Source organism: Lynx rufus, unplaced genomic scaffold (genome assembly GCF_022079265.1).
Source record: "Lynx rufus isolate CCGP_SWC_20201006 ecotype Redwood Valley unplaced genomic scaffold, mLynRuf1.p SCAF_5, whole genome shotgun sequence".
Lineage (NCBI taxonomy): Eukaryota > Metazoa > Chordata > Mammalia > Carnivora > Felidae > Lynx > Lynx rufus.
This window is the reverse complement of record NW_025814867.1, coordinates 64,150,051-64,166,291: the sequence shown is the minus strand read 5'-3', so window position 1 is coordinate 64,166,291 and position 16,241 is coordinate 64,150,051. Positions and strand designations below refer to the sequence as shown.

The 16,241-nt window shown below is 42.9% G+C and overlaps 1 protein-coding gene and 1 long non-coding RNA gene across 4 annotated transcripts in view; one reads left to right on the top strand and one right to left on the bottom strand.

Annotated features, from left to right (window-relative positions):
• Positions 1-501: 501 nt before the first annotated feature.
• Positions 502-5,910, bottom strand: LOC124526907 (uncharacterized). The gene is made up of 3 exons (XR_006965764.1): positions 5,396-5,910; positions 2,629-2,717; positions 502-983 (listed from the first exon to the last, which is right to left on the bottom strand). It is a non-coding gene; the product is annotated as an uncharacterized LOC124526907 (long non-coding RNA).
• Positions 5,911-6,184: 274 nt separating this feature from the next.
• The window catches only part of TNIK (TRAF2 and NCK interacting kinase), a 395,341-nt gene continuing 385,284 nt past the window's right edge, over positions 6,185-16,241 (top strand). For 2 of the 3 annotated variants that reach the window (XM_047099964.1, XM_047099963.1), the window contains exon 1: positions 6,186-6,595. In XM_047099964.1, coding sequence (XP_046955920.1) covers positions 6,539-6,595 — 57 coding nt within the window. In that variant the 5' untranslated portion in view covers positions 6,186-6,538. Of the gene's footprint in view, positions 6,596-16,241 lie in introns of all 3 variants that reach the window. The other variant, XM_047099965.1, reaches the window with a different exon arrangement.

The window sequence follows — 16,241 nt, the reverse complement described above, 5'->3', positions numbered from 1 at the left end:
TATTGTTTTAGAGAGAGAGAGAGAGCGGGTGAGGGGGAGAGGGAAAAGGAGAGAGGGAATCTCAAGCAGGCTCCATACTTAGCAGGGAGCCTGAAGTGGGGCTTGATCCTATGACCCTGAGATCATGACTTGAGCCAAAGTCAAGAGTCAGGTGCTCAACTGACTGAACCACCCACGTGCCCTGATCAGATCATTTTAGTTATAAGTTATCATTATTTCATTTTTGCTTTGTGAATCAGCAATGATAAAGACAATGAATAGTTTTAATTTTTATTTCCTGTAACAAGAAGTATTTGGTTACAAATAACAGAATACGTTTGGGACACTTGGGTGGCTCAGTCGGTTAAGCACCACTTTGGCTCAAGTCATGATCTCATAGTTTGTAGGTTTGAGTCCTGCATCAGGCTCTCTGCTGTTAGCTCAGAGCCTGGAGCCTGCTTCGCATTCTGTGTCTTCTCTCTCCCTGCCTCTCCCCCACTCACACTGTCTCTCTCTCTCAAAAATAAAACAGATAAAAAAATATAACAGAATACTCAACTAATGGTGGCTTAAACAAAATGAGAAAAACCTATGTCTCATGAGAAGGAGTTCAGACAGGTTGCCCCTGGATTAGTTAATTGAGTGGCTCAATGATGTCATTAAAGATCCAGATGCTTTTCCTCTTTTGTTTTCTTTCCCAAGTTCATCCTGACCTGCTAGGGAGATGGCTGTTATAGCTGTAGCAATTATGTCCACACAAACCCTGTCTGAAGACAATGTATTAGTTACCCCTTACTGTATAACAAATCAAATGGCTTAAAACAACAGTAAAATTCATGATCTCTCATGGTTTCTGTGGGTCAGGGATTTGGGAACAGCTGGATTGAACTGTCCTAGTTCAAGCAGGAACTTCACGAAATTGCAGTCAGAGCCAGCTGGAATTGCAGTCATCTGAAGGCTTGATTGGGCTGGAACATCCACTTCAAGGCAGGTCACCCACAAGTCTGGCAAGGGGCATGAATGTCCACAGGATGTGATGAGTGACTCCCCCTAGAGCAGTGATCTTGCCTGACAGGAGACATCTAACAATGTCTGGAGATATTTTTGGTTGTCACAACTGGGAAGGTGTTACTGAGAGCTAGTGGGTAGAGACCAGGAATTCTGCTAAACATCATACACTATAGGGTAGCCCCCTACAACAAGAGTTATCAGACCTAAAATGTCAATAGTGTTGAGGTTGAAAAACATGGCGTTCAAGCATATGAACCAAGAAAACAAGGTAAAAGCTGAAATGCCTTGTATTACCCAGCTGTATTCTATATTAGAGGGACCTACACGGGGGGTGGAGATACCAGGAGGTGAGGCTTGTTGGAAGCCATCTTGGAGAATGGTTGCCACAGGCAGAAAGCTTTTCCTGGCCCTCTTCTCTTCCCTTTGGTCCCTTCTTTTCTTTTTTCAGTTTTCAAACAGGAAAACCATTTTTATAAGACACACCAGACTTTTCTTCACTCCCCTTTAGTCAGTGTTGCAAGATATGTTTGTCCCGTTATCCCATACGTTAGAATGCTTTGTCCTAGCATCCATTGCTGCTGATGAGAAATAGGTGATCTGGTTAGAATTTTCTTTCTATCCCTGATGCTCTGAAATTCCATCATGATATGTTCAAGTGTGGTATTTTTTAACTTATGCACTCTATGGGAGATTTTAGCCTGAAGATACGGGACCATTTTCTATTATTTCTCTGAGTATTCCCTCCTATCTATTCTCTAGATCTCCTATCAGATGAAGGTTGGAACTTCTGGATTTATGCTCCATATTACTTAAATTCTTACTCTGTTGCTACATACTTTCTTCTGCAATTTGGGATCAAACTGGGCCCAATCTTCTAGATAACAAATTCACTCTTCAGTTCAGCTTGAGTCAGTATAGCATGATGATTAAGAGCTTGAGTTCAAATCCTGGTTCAGTCATTTATTACTGTGTTGCCTTAAGTAAGTTAATTAAACTTTTAAGTCTTCAGTTTACTCATATGTAAAGTGAATATGCTAATATTATTGCCTACTTTGGAAGATTATAAAGATTAAATATGTTAATGCATGAATGCTTAAAGGAGTATCTGCAGCATAGTATTACTTTCTATTGTTCAATCTATATATTCATTTTAAAAATTTCAATTAATATACTAATTATTCATCTAACTGGTTTGTTTGCATAATAACTTGGTTGTTTTATGACTGTAAGGTCCTGTATTATTTTTTGAGGATAAAACATATATGTTATAAAACTCATTTTTAACAGTAACTTTGGGTTTTCAATCTGTTTGTTGATTGGAGTTGGTTCTTCTCTTTCAAAGTAATAGATTTTTAGAAATGATTGGTGATTCAGGGTTGTCTGCTCATCTTAGTGTTTGAAAATCTCATTTGCCTATCTGTGGTGCCAGTTCTATATTCTGAGTGCTTGCTTTGCTGACTGGGGTGGAAAGTGGGGCAGCAAATGTCTTGCAGCGCGGGGGATGCAGGTACTTCACCTTCTGTGCGTGTGTGTGTGTGTGTGTGTGTGTGTGTGTGTGTGGTCTCCTTTCTCCTGGCAATCGGTGAGCAGCTCCTTGGGGTGATACCCGGTCTCCTTGGCCCAAGTACCTATACTTACGGAGAGCATGTGTCAGAGCTGGGGGTGGACATGTGTACCTGCTGATTCTCATGATCTTGCTTGATTTTCTTCATATCACTTATCACCATCTAAAATAATGTTAGTAATGGATTATTTACAATTTTATTATTTGCCTCTGTGAAAGCAAATCTTCAGGACTTGGTATTGTGACTGGCACAGAGTAAATGATTTATATATTTATGGAATGAATGAAAGAGTGGATTAATGGGTTTAGTTACTGTGATGAAAGGCCCAGTTCCTTGTAGCCATTGCCTCTGAGCTTGAAGCCTTCCCAGCTCTCACCCTGGTCCTACCCTGTACCGTTTTGGTTTACAGATCTACTGGCAATCAAATCCTACTTGCTTTATATAATCTAGGAAGTCCTCTGAATTGCTAGACCACTGATACTGTCTTTATTGTCTTCTAGAACTCTAATGAATTTTTTAAAATATACTTTCTGTTATATCTAGGGATTTGTGGTGACAGAAGATATACAGAGTGTGCTTTTAAAAGTTCCACAAGCTGTGTTACTGATTTCCAGTGTTTATTTTAGTTGGAGCATGGATATGGCATTAAATAACATTGAATCTAATAGAGGGAACACAACCCTCTTTGGGATTCTCTCTTTTTTTATAAATATTTTTAAAATATAAAAATATTTCAAATATACAAAAAGATCCAGAGAACAATATAATAAATATGAATTAGTAACTATTCAGATCTAACAATTCCAAACATTTAGCAATATTTGCTAGAGATCTTTTTTTCTTTTTAATAAATTAGGTCTTATTGTTGGATCCTCCTTTGTACCTTCCCATTCCACTTCTCCCTTGTCACTGTCCTGAAGTTGATCTGTGTCCTTCCAGCCTATGCCCATGCTTTTTATAGTTGGCTATACATTTACAGACATAAACAGCATATTGTATTGTTTTACAGGCTTTCAAATTGAACATAAATGATATCAGTTCTTTCAATCCTTCAGATTACATAAAGAGGAAAAAATCTCACTTCGGTCAAATTTTGAATGCCTTTTCTGGCATTTATTAACTCCTCTTTTTAACAAAGGAAGAGCAGGCCCTAGGCTAGAAACCTGGAGCAGGCAATGATAGCTAGAATTAAGTAATATTTATTTTCCATTGTATTTATTTTGATGGTTTTCTTTTATTTTTTAGCAAGTATTGCTAGCTTTCCATTTATAGTAGTCATTTATGTTTCCTTTTAAATTAAATAAGAAAAAAAGAAAAGTATGGATTTAGAGAAAAATATTAAGCAGATAATAAATAGTATGGGGGGTTCACAGACATGGCAAAAAAATAGGGATTTGTATTGGAATGGCTGAAATTTGATACACACTTGACCTAAAGGATAAAGTCCAAGTTCCTTAATGGGACATGCAGAGCGCTACCTGATCTGACCTTTGCTTCCCTTCTCAGTCCAGTCACCACTACTACCTAGCCTCCAGCACAAACAGCCTGGAGTTTGCTCCTTCCCTTACTAGCTGAAGGTGGCCTGGCTATTGCAACCTTTCCTTTTATGGTATTTCCTGCATCCATCACTCCCCCCCCATCCCCCCCCCCACCACCTCCACCTGACTCTCAGCTCAACCAGTCAGCATCCAGGAAGCCCTCCCCCATCACTGGATTGAACATATAGTCTTCCAATTCTAAATCCAAGGGTGGAATTTAGTGCGTTTCACGGCATCCTCATGGCCTGAGCAGTTTACTAAGGTGGAAGAGACCATTCATCTATCTGTGATGTTTCAGATAAAAATCTGGGGTATAAAATGAAGGTTGTCCATGAAAAAAAATGTTTATCTCATTTTTCCTATGTCTGGAGTTTTAAAGATAGTTACGTTCACAGATCTAAATACCTGATCTTAAATTAATGATTTCTTTCAACATGAGAAAGAAATACATTACTTTGTCATCTAGATTAAGGGTAAAAAAGGGACAGAGAAGGGAAAAATAAGGACCATGATGGGAAATAGTAGGTTTTTTACGTCATTTCTACATGCCTTGGTGGCTTGCTGCACCTTATTTACTGTCTTAAGCTGGACGATCTTATTAGAAAATGATAGGTCAAATCGAGCGTTCTGAATATAACATGATTAAACGTTTGACATTTTAAGGGCAAATCTCCTAAGTAACTGTGGCCATTGAGATGTTAGAACAATTCTTCAGTTTCATGATCCCCAGTGCATACAGATAAGTACAATAATGTTAACAACAACAAAAAGCAGGGCGCAAACCGAATGCTGTTTCTAAGTCTTCCAGTGTCTGCAGTCCTGATGAACTAACTGCATTGGCTTCCGTTCATTCATTCAAAAGTCCTTTTCTGAAACTGACATTCACACCACAGGATTAAGAAGCCCTCACTGCACTTGGCTAGATGTAAACTCCCATTTTAACAGACGTGCAGATACTGCTGTATTTGGGGGGAAAGTTCAAATTTAGCTTTTCTTCCCATGTATTTCGCGTGGCCAAAGCTGGAGGGGAAGGGGGGGCGGGTAGGGGGGCTGGGGGAAGTGACTTCATACTTTTGATTACGGAATATCATGTTTACCACTGTAAACGTTCAGCCTTGAAATGAGAAAGCGGGTGGAGCGAAATCGCTCTCACCCGGTGCATTTTGTATGTTACATCTCACCCACCAGCTAAACTTTCTCCATCAGTCTGAGTAGGTCAGCCACGAAAACGCTGCCTGAAAGGGAAATGCAGCGTCCTGAGGCGGCGAGTGCTGCCTTACCCCGTGTTCCCTTTGGAGTTACCTGAAGCATTCAGCTCTTGCACCCAGAGAAAAAGCTTCTCGTTTCAATTCGGTCGTTTCCGTGGGGAATTGCGGTACGGGCAAGTCCTGGGTGTGGCGATGCCAACAAGGAACTCAGATGTCCGTTTTCCCGCTTCTGGTAAACCTTCCTAGCCCTTGACCCGCGAGTGACCGGCCCTCGAGACCCGCCTTCCGGGATCCCGGGGGTCGCTGGCTGACCCACCCGCCCCCATTGCAAATCGCTGGAGCGCAGGGTACGAGTGCGCTTCTCCCCCATTCGTTCCGCGCCTGGAGGCGGATCCCCTTCCCTGCACACAAGTCCTTATATGCACCGGTTGCACCAGCCCGCGTTACTCCAGCCCCACAAATAATTAATGGAGGAGGGAGGCCGTCACTCTTTTTTTTTTTTTCCTTCTGGATTTTTTCAGCGCTAGAGCATTTGAACCGAACCGAAAACCCCCCCAATGCGATTGAGGGCCATTGTGCTGCAGTGCACGAATTGGACACACAAAATAAAGCCCCTTTGCCCCTACGATAAGCACGGCAGGGTCCAGGAACAGCTTTTCAGATCCATCCAGATTAGCCTGCAAAAGCTTGGGCGGAAAGGGTGCGCGCCCTTCCCCCAACCACGCTGGTGCAGAGGGACCGGGTCAGGAAGCGCGGCCTCTCCCCAGTCGGAGACCACGCCTCCTCCGCCTTCCACCCCCCCCCTTTACTCCTCCCAGGAAGCGGTGATAGACAGTTCTGTGTGGTTCTCCACCCCCACCCCCCCAGCAGAGTGGAGGAGTTGATGTGTCTCATTATAACAGCCAATGCAGCCGCCATCCACGCACAAGCAAAGAAGCATGTCCCATTTAAATACACCCACGCAGCCCCAGCGCCCTTAGCTGAGCAGGGCGCGCAGCCCACACGCACCGCGGCTCCGGGCTTGGAGATCAGCGCAGGTTGGGCTCCCTGACCCGGAGGACCGACGCGTGGGGGATCGGGATCGGGTGCTGTGGGGCCGGGGTGGGCTGGGGAGGCTGGGCCCGGGGCCTCTGGCGCGACACCCGCATGAGGACGCGAGTAAAATAGACCAAGGTGGAATTTCCAAGGGAGAAGCTTCAGGGTGGTTTTGGACCATTTCTCCCGCGAAGAAGTAGACATGGCGAGCGACTCCCCGGCTCGTAGCCTGGATGAAATCGATCTGTCGGCTCTGAGGGTGAGTAGAACGTGTTTTCTGATTTCTTCCCAGCGGTTTGTTTCGGGGTGAACGGGCTCGGTGCGTGAACCCGGGCGGGGGCTACTGGGCAGAGGGAGAATGCGACGCGGAGAGAACCTGGCTTCTGGTTTTGATTCGGGGTCCGCCGAGGTGCTCTTGGCTAAGACTCCTCTCAAAGCTGTGCACTACGTGTCCTCCTTTGGTTGTGGCCGAAGCTCCCCAGAGAACCAGTGGAGCTAATGCCAGTTTCATCTTAGACCAGCGTAAGAGCCTTAAAATGAAAGGCTTGTGTGTGTGTGTGTGTGTGTGTGTGTGTGTGTGTGTGTGTGCGCGCGCGCGTGGTGTGTGCACACAAGCCCCAGACGGTCGTCTGGTGCCAAGGCGCGAGACCCCACTGCCCCTTTCTGCAAAGAGAGTAACAGCAGCGTGAATAGAAGCACTGGCCACTCACTTTTCCCAGCTACCTGCAAGATGACATTGTGAGCCTGACTGTCCCCACGAAGCCGAACCTGCCGCTCCACGGGGGCAGCTATTGCTGTGCTGGTCTTGTAGATGGCAACTGCCTCCTCTAGCCCCTTTCCGCCTTCTGAGCCCCGACTGCCTCTCCGCGCTCTCTTCAATGCCAGTCTGCCAGTCACCTTTATTTATGGTTTAACTTAGACCTGCCTGTGCTTTCTGACTTTGTGGCTCTGACATTTCAGTTTTATGGTTGAACTTAAGCAGGTGGAAGGATGTGTTCTCTGCTTTCCCCCAGTCAGACCGGAACTCCCGTGTGTGTGTGTGTGTGTGTGTGTGTGTGTGTGTGTGTGTGTGGATGTGTGTGTGTGTGTTCGCGCGCGCGCGGCCAGTCCTTTGTAGAGAGCATCTACGTCCCTCCAGGCCCACTGGTTTGCGTTTACCTTCGCGTGAATCGCCTCAGACGCCTTTTCATTGTATTGACTAAGACATCACTGCTATAGAATCCATTTTGCTGTTGTTTTGAGATCAGAATACCAGGAATCCCAGGGTAGCCTCGACGCCTCCCCACCCCCACCTCTGAATCCCAACACACTCTATCGGGGAAGGGGGCAGAGCTTTCTTGCCATTTTAATTAGATGCTGCCTGCGGAAAAGGAGGTGAGGGGTGTGGGTGGCGGCAGCAGAGGGGGATGAGGATTGGACACCAATTAAGGATGGCTTCTTCCTCTCCTGAACCAAGAATAATAAAAAAAAAAAGCCACAGCATGTATACTTGAAGCATGGAGGATGGTGAGATAGAATTGATGGTGGGTCTCAACACAGACACACAGGATGGGTGAAGCTTGGAAGTTCACACGCCCTCCTGAGGCATACATTGTTAGACTGATGCTAAATCTTGGGATTACAGACCTGAATCTTCATTACTTCTCCTGACAGTACCTCCTTCTCTACAGTTATTTTAAAGAGCTACCTTTACTGTCAAAGTGGTACTTTTTATTTAGTCTCATGAATCCTCCTCTTTTTAACTTCCCTTCCCCTTCTTAATTCTTCCAAGAGGTGAGGGTTTCTGCAAGGCCGTCCAGGGGTTGAGAAGGAACAGAGATGCCATTTCAAATAGCTTTTTTGATAGTTGGGCAGCAAAAGCTCATTCATGTGATATTACAGTAAGCTGTCTATTTCCTGGCACAGAAATGCCACATTCAGAAACCGCTGCCCCCTGGGCAGCTGGGGGTGGGGGTTGGTAACCGGGTGGGTGTTTTGGCTAAGTCTGTGATTTCCTGCTTTACAGACTGTGCATGTTCATTTGCCCTACTTTCTGCACTGGGAGTTACTGCCAGCGGGTTAATCAGGTGGATGGATGGCCCAGACTACCGGGTAGGGGAAAGTGGCAAAAGCCCAGTAGGGGGTGGGGTGGGGGGTATGGGGAAGGAATCTGAACAATGGGCAAGGCTTGTGGTTTTCCTGAGCTAGAATCTCAACACTGCTCCTCTAATGGAAAGGGCTCTGATGCGATTTTTAAGTTGGGCTTGGTCAGAGGTGTCCCTTGTGGGCTTTTTCTGGGGAAGCTTTTCTGAGATACGAGCACACAGAGCCTGCAGGCTTGTAAGGAACCACGAGGGCTCACCGGCCTGCCTGGAGTGTGATTCACACATGGGAGGCCTGTGCTCCAGAGATCTGTATTTTGAAAAGATATCTTTGCAGGATTCCCTGAAATTGCTCTTTGTGGCCTGGGCTTAGTGCTTTGCCCCTGTATTTCTGCCTGTAGGAGGTGTGGAATGAGGGAGGGCTAAGGCCAGCTCTAGAGATGGGAACTGCTGGCTAGAGGACTTACATGCTGATGTGGAGACAATTGCACCCGGGAGGGCTGGGGTGTAGGACCCGCCTTGTAGGGGGTGAGGTGTGTAGGCTGGCTGTTGAGTCCAAAGGCTACACAGGTGATCTCCACAAATCAGAGGGCAGATAATTTCTGTCTTCTCAAATTAGGAGAGGCGGGTTTATCTGGATGAGAGGTCTCATTTGTTCCTAACCCCTCAGGAAAGCCAGCCTGCTGAGAACCTTATGGGGAATGCCTGACCCCTGAAATGCAGCCAAGGTCAGTGGCATCTAGGAGAATTTGCTGCAGCCTTACCAATCCCTTGCTGTTTCGGTGGCTCTTTAATGTACACAATCAATGCTCTTTTTGTAAACCCTGAGCTCCGTGCATTAAAAGCAGATCCTGTCTGGAGAGGCCTTTATCCTTCTCACTTTGGGGGCTTATTGTTCTCAGCCAGTGATCCCAGACTGGACCTAGTCTACATTCTCCCCAAATAGCAACAATGCATAATTTAAACCAGAGCAACCAGTGACAGCACTGATCATTTGAATTATGCAAGATTTGGATGGTTTTAAAAAATAAGATAAAACAGGATCTACTTTGGCTAAAAAAGAGATGCTCTGAATCCACTTTTATTAGTCTTGATTTTTAGAGCTCTGGAGATAAACTAAGTGTTAGGGGAGGGGGATGGTTTCATAGATTAAGAGCTGGAAGAGAATTAGAGAACACCTACCCACTCCTTTCATTTAATACCAAGCTGAAGCCCAGAGACTGTAGTCATTGCCCAAGGTCACACAGCCCCCTCTCTGCTGGGGTGGGGGTGAGGGAGGGGAGAACGGTGGTTTGGGGAGAGAATCTAGGTTTCCTGACTTCTCATTCAGTGCTCCTTTCTCTAAGTCACATTGTCTGTGGCTGAATCAGAAATCAATAATACATTTTCTGCCTGAGCACAAAAAAATGGCAGAGAGGAATTATTTCACCGGAGTCATGGAATTTTATTTATCGAGAATAAAGAAACTGCTTCATGCAGGTAAACTCATAATACATAAAACCGTGGAGCATTAAGATACCTTTAGAATTCATTTTGTAACCCCCCCGCCTTCAATTCTTCCTCTGCTGGCAAATGACTGAATCATCTAGGACAGATGGTTGTCCTGCATAGTACCCTCTCTCTGTAACCCGTCTCCATCTGAATATCTCCCATGGGGTCAGTCTAGATACACACATTATTCAGATGTCTCTCCATGTGAGGTTTGTAGAATTTTATGTATGTTTTGCATAATCTATGTGGATACTCATATATAGTGTTATGGTTATAAACTATCCATGTGGGTGTATGCAATATGTGTATACATACATAGGCTACAGAAAACAATCTACTCATTCAAACTCATGGCTTGAGTCATTCTCCCTTCAAGACATCACAGTATTAAAAGAAATGAAATTTGCCACCGGTAGGCTTTATTACATATGAGGTGAGATCAGCCAGAAAGCTTTTTGAAGATTAGCATATATCTGAGTCTGAGCACCTTGGCTGTCCTTAGTTTGGCCCACAGAGGAAGGCGTTCAAGGCCAAGATTGGCCTCTGCTGACTTCATACGCTATGTTTCTGCCAGGACTCACACTCAGTTTTCTATTTGAACAGAATTAGATGACCTCTGCTTGTCTTTCCCCCTGCCCCTCACTGCCTTCCAGGCCTAGCTATTTCTTTGTCTGTTAAGACCTATAGATTTAAGAACTGACCTCATCTGGAAGACTCACATGCATCTTTCCCACTGCACTTTTTGTTCTTGTGTTATAAATGGCATTGGGATGTTTTTCTGCCAGCTTAATAAACTGTGGGCTCCATGAGGCCAGAGGTTATGCCTTGCCCATTTTTGAATCTGTCATTGCAGTTAGTTGCATAAACAGGTGAATACATGAATGAGTTGGTGAATGGAGTAGAGTGAGTACTGCATTCTATGTCCATGTCTTATTGGTTCTGTGACTCTGGGTAAGTCCTGGAACCATAATTAATTTAAAAATGGGAATGATTTCAACTGCTTGCCTTTCTCATATGCTGGTTTTAACAATCAAAGTATTTATGGCAATGCTTTATTTGAAAATAAAACCGTAATGTAATGCTCTACACAAATATACTATTCCATGATTAAATAGAATTTTATAGGAAACTTGATTCTACCAACATTTCATCTCAGTGATTGCACCTAATTGAAAATGGCTCTGAGAAAAAGATATCAGAAGGTCCTGCATCTTTTAAAAGTACCTTTTCCTTTATATGTGTCAACATGACCTTATATGTTACTCTGCTGGCCTGGGTTGACCTTTGCCCCAATATCAGCATTCACTACTTTTTTTTTTTTTTTTTTAAGATTTTAGTTTTAAGTAATCTCTACACCAGATATGGGGCCCAAACTCACAATCCTGAGATCAAGAGTCACATGCCCTAAGGACTGAGCCAGCCAGGTGCCCCTGGTGTATTTCTAAACCAGTACCAGGTATCAGCATTATTCATTAAAACTTTCTTCTTTTTTTTTGTTTTTTTAACTTTTTTCCCTTCTTTGTGGATTAAACATTGTTTAAATAAAGCCACATTTATTATGTCTGTGTCTTTACTTTCTTTTTTTAATTTTTTAATGTTTATTTCTGAGAGATTGAGAGTGTGTGTATGAGCAGGGGAGGGGGAGAGAGAGAGGGAGACACAGAATCTGAAGCAGGCTCTAGGCTCTGAGTTGTCAGCACAGAGCCTGGCGCAGGACTCGAACCAATGAACTGCGAGATCATGACCTGAGCCGGAGTCGGTCTCTCCACCAACTGAGACATCCAGGCACCCCTTGCGTGTGCCTTTTCAAAGTTTGTGTATTTGGGAGGGGAGTGGCCACCTGAAATGATACAATACTAGTCCAGTATTTAAAACCTGGTCAGAGGTCTCATGGGGATTAAGGAAATCTTGAAACATTATTAATTCCTTATCCCAGAGCACTTAGTTAAATTTGGTCTTAAATGAGAGTTTAGCAAAGTTGAAAGAATTGATAAGATAACAGTGTCTCAAAAACAATAACAGCAGAGTAGTTTTTTAATTAGATATATTTGCTGTTTTTTAGAGATATTAAACAGGTGTTTTCTTTGCCATGACATTGCCTCATAATAAAACAGGGTGTAGTGGGAGTTATCAGAACATCAGAGAAATATGCGTAATCATTTTCAGTGTTCTGAATCTTAGTAAAAAAGCTAACATAAGTCATGGTTTGCTGTTTGCCTAATTGTCCACTTAGGAAGTCATGGAATATTTTGTTGAAGAAAGAACACCTAACATTTTTCCTTCATGAAAATATCACATTTCCCACTGCCTTATCTGTAAGGCTCTTTGAAACCTTGTAATTTTGAGTCTTCCTGTGTTTCTGCCTTGGTATTAGTCTTCATGTCCTTGTTGTCCTACACTGTTCCTTTCTTCAGGGGTACAGTTCTCCAGTCCACCCAGTTTTGAGCTACTGTGATTGAATCATGGCCGCCATGCCCAGCTGAGCACAACCAGTCTCTGAGTCTGTGTTTCTGAGAGAATTTGGGATAATTTGTGTCTGAAAGTTGCTTTTATGTCAAATTGGTTCTACCATATCTGTGGGGGAAGTAGCTGTCTGAGAACAGGGCCTGAACTAGCAGTGTGCTGAGAATTCCAAGAAAATCTGGGTGATATTTTTTGAATGAAATGTTATTCTGCTCATATAAATATAAGGTTCCTAGAGGAGAGAGAGGGAGGACTTAAATAGAAAATGTTGGATGAATTCCGCTTGTAATTTCTTTCATTCTGGTTGGAAGTTTATTTCCCTCTAGAGAAAGATGATTCGCTTTCTGCTTTTTACATGCCTCGGCTGTTCTCCAGTTGTCTCAAGGGGGTGCCTTGAAATTCTCAAAACACATTTTATTTCACCCCAATCTTAAACATCTTTCCTTGCTATCCATTGCATGCGGCCTTTTGCTCCTTTCCTCCCTACAACCACTGAGGTGACTGTGCCCTGGGCAGCATCCATGACGAGACTTCCCTCCTGCGTCTCTACCATCAGCCTTCTCCTGACTAGTCTCTACGTACACTGCAGTGACATTACTCTTCGAACAGCACGTTTTCAGTCTGGGTATTTCTTATTCACGACCTTCCCTGACTCCTCACAGTCTACAGACCAAAGATTAAACTCTTTAGTGTAGCAGTAAGACCAGCTATAATTCAGCTGGGCCTCCCACCATGCGCTGCAATTCTGATGACCGATGCTTTACTCCTGCCTCAGAGAACAGCTTCCTTCTCCCCATGGATGCTCTTTAGGGGGTACTGTACCTTATACTGTAAAACCTCGGAGCGTCAGTAACTTGTGCTGCAAGTGTTCCACAAGACAAGCAAACATTTCAAATAAATTTTAACTTGGTAAACGAGCGATGTCTTGCAGTACGAGTGGTAGGAGATGCCGAATGTCACATGACCACAACTGAGCCAATGGTTCTTGAAATTTGCTTTGATATACGAGTGCTTTGGATTACAAGCATGTTTCCGGAACGAATTATGCTCGCAACCCAAGGTTTTACTGTATTCCTTTTCTGTATCTACTACCTTAACAGTAAACATTCAAATGCCACCTTTTCCACCAAATTTCCTCTGATTTCTCTCAGAAAGAAGTTATCCATTCCACTTGTAAACCCTTTCAGAACTGACCTCACACTCAGAACTTTCTGACCTGGATTATATCCACTACTAGATAGTAAACTTCACGAAGGCAGTGCATATATTTGATTTTTCTTAAGACTCCCCACCAGGATTACCTTCGGGGCTCCAGGGCTCCTTTCGGTGTATGGCTTAGTAGTTCTTTTCTGTGCATAGCTAAGTGGATAGCTTTAAAAATTAAGATCATGTTGTCTATATTATCTGCAAGCTGTTTTTTTAAAAAATGTGTTTTCACTTGTTTGCTGCTTTTATTTGTTTGTTTCTATTTATTTATTTTATTATTTTTTTATATTAAATATAATTTATGGTCAAATTGGTTTCCATACAACACCTAGTGCTCATCCCAACAGGTGCCCTCCTCAATGCCCATCACCCACTATCTATTTATTGGTTTTTAAAGTCAACTCTATACCCAATGTGGGGCTCGGAATAATGGCATCAAGATCAAGAGTCACATACCCTACTGACTGAGCCAGCCAGGTGCCCCTGCAACCTGTGTTTTAAAGTTAACAATCACCCTTTTTGCATGTTGTTAATGTTTTTGTATAACATAATTGTAAAAATTCTTTGTCATGGGGGGATTTTAAAGTTACATAAAATCGGAAGGAATATTGGAATGCTCATACATTACAGCCACTTTGTAAAAGAGGTTGGCAGTTCCTCAGAATGTTGAATAATAGAGTTACCATGTAACCCAGCAATTCCACTCCTAGGTATATATACCCAAGAGAATTGAAAACGTATATCCAAACAAAAACTTGTACACAAATGTTTGTAGCATTTTTCAAAATTTATTCTTTATGTTTTTATATTTTTAAGTTTATTTATTTATTTTGAGAGAGAGAGCGAGAGAGAATGTGCATGGGTGTGGAGGAGGGGCAGATGGAGAGAATCCCAAGCAGGCTCTGCACCACAGAGCCAGATGTGGGGCTTGAACTCACTAACCTCGAGACCATGACCTGAGCTGAAATCAAGAGTCAGATGCTTAACCAACTGAGCCACCCAGGTATCCCTGTTTGTAGCATCATTATTCATACTAGCCAAAAAGTGAAAACAACCCCAGGGTGCCTGGGTGACTCAGTGGGTTAAGTGTCCAACTTCAGCTCAGGTCATGATCTCACGGTTCATGGATTCAAGCCCCAAGTCAGGCTATGTGTTGACAGCTCAGAGCCTGGAGCCTGCTTTGGATTCTGTGTCTCCCTCTCTGTCTCTGTCCCTCCCCCCGTCACTCTCTGTCTCTGAAAAATGAATAAACATTATTTTTTTTTAAAAGAGTGGAAACAACCCAAATGTCCATGAATTGATAGGTGAATAAATGGAATGTAGTAAATCCATACAATGGAATATTATTCATCAATAAAAGAAAGTTTTGATACATGCTACAACATGGATGAACATTATGCTAGTGAAAGAAGCCACACACAAAAGGCCACATAGTATAGGATTCCATTTATCTATAGTCAAACCTATAGAGAAGGAAAGTGGATTTCTGCAGCTTGAGCAGAAGTGGAGAATGCCTGCTAATGTCTTAAAATTAGACCACGGTGATGGTTGTTCAGCTCTGTGAACATATTAAAAAATCATTTGTACACTTCAAAAGGGCGAATTTTTATGGAGTATGAATTTAATCTGAATAAAAAAATAAATAAATACTTTGTTATTTAAAATAGAATAGTAGAATGAGGCCCCGACTTAACAATTATCCATTCGTGTCCAATCTTGTTTTGTCTACACCTCCGTCCACTTCCTCCCCGTATTATTTTCAAACATCATATCATTTCATTTGTAAATATTTCAGTATGCATCTCTAAAAGATAAACACTCTTAAAAATACATAACCACAATCCTATTATCATGCTTAGAAATTAGTATGTAACTGGGGCACCTGGGTGGCTCAGTCAGTTGAGCATCTTGATTTTGGCTCAGGTCGTGATCCCTGGGTCCTGGGACTGAGCCCTGAGTCAGGCTCTGCACTGAGTATGGACTCTGCTTGAGATATTCTCTCTCTCTCTCTCTTTCTCTCTCTCTCTCTCTCTCTGTCCCTTTGCCCCTCCCCCTCGTGCATTCTCTCTCTCTCTCTCAAATTAAAAAAAAGAGAAAGAAATTAGTATGTTACTTAAAATTTCTTTAAGTATTTAGTGTTTAAATTTCTAACCATATGTTTTTAATGACTGCTTACCATTTTGTCGTGAGGATGAATGATAATATTTAAACAATTCCTATTGATGAAGCTTCTGGTTATTTCTAACTTTTCAAGTCTTGTAAATAATGCTTCAATAAATATATGTAAGTCTTTGTGTACATCTCTGTGTCCTTAGAATAACTTCTTAGAAGTGTAGTTTATGACAAAAGTGTATAAAGCTCTTGGTATTGTCAAATTACCTCCAAATTTTCTGTGAGGTAGGAGTTTAGCATTCACAAATGAACACAGGAGGCTTAGAAAAATCATCGTATTTACCAAAAGTCATAGAGCTACAAAATGGCGGAACTTACAACCGACCTGCCCCAAAGCGACTGCACATTGTGACTCCCATGGTCATTATTTGCCCTGCAGACCTTGTCAAGACTTCAGAATTATCTGGTGTGTTATCTTCCTAAAGTTCACAGGTTTCCCAGAAGTCTTTCATTTGGGCACAAGCTCTCTTTGGTGAGCTTATGGTGTTTGAG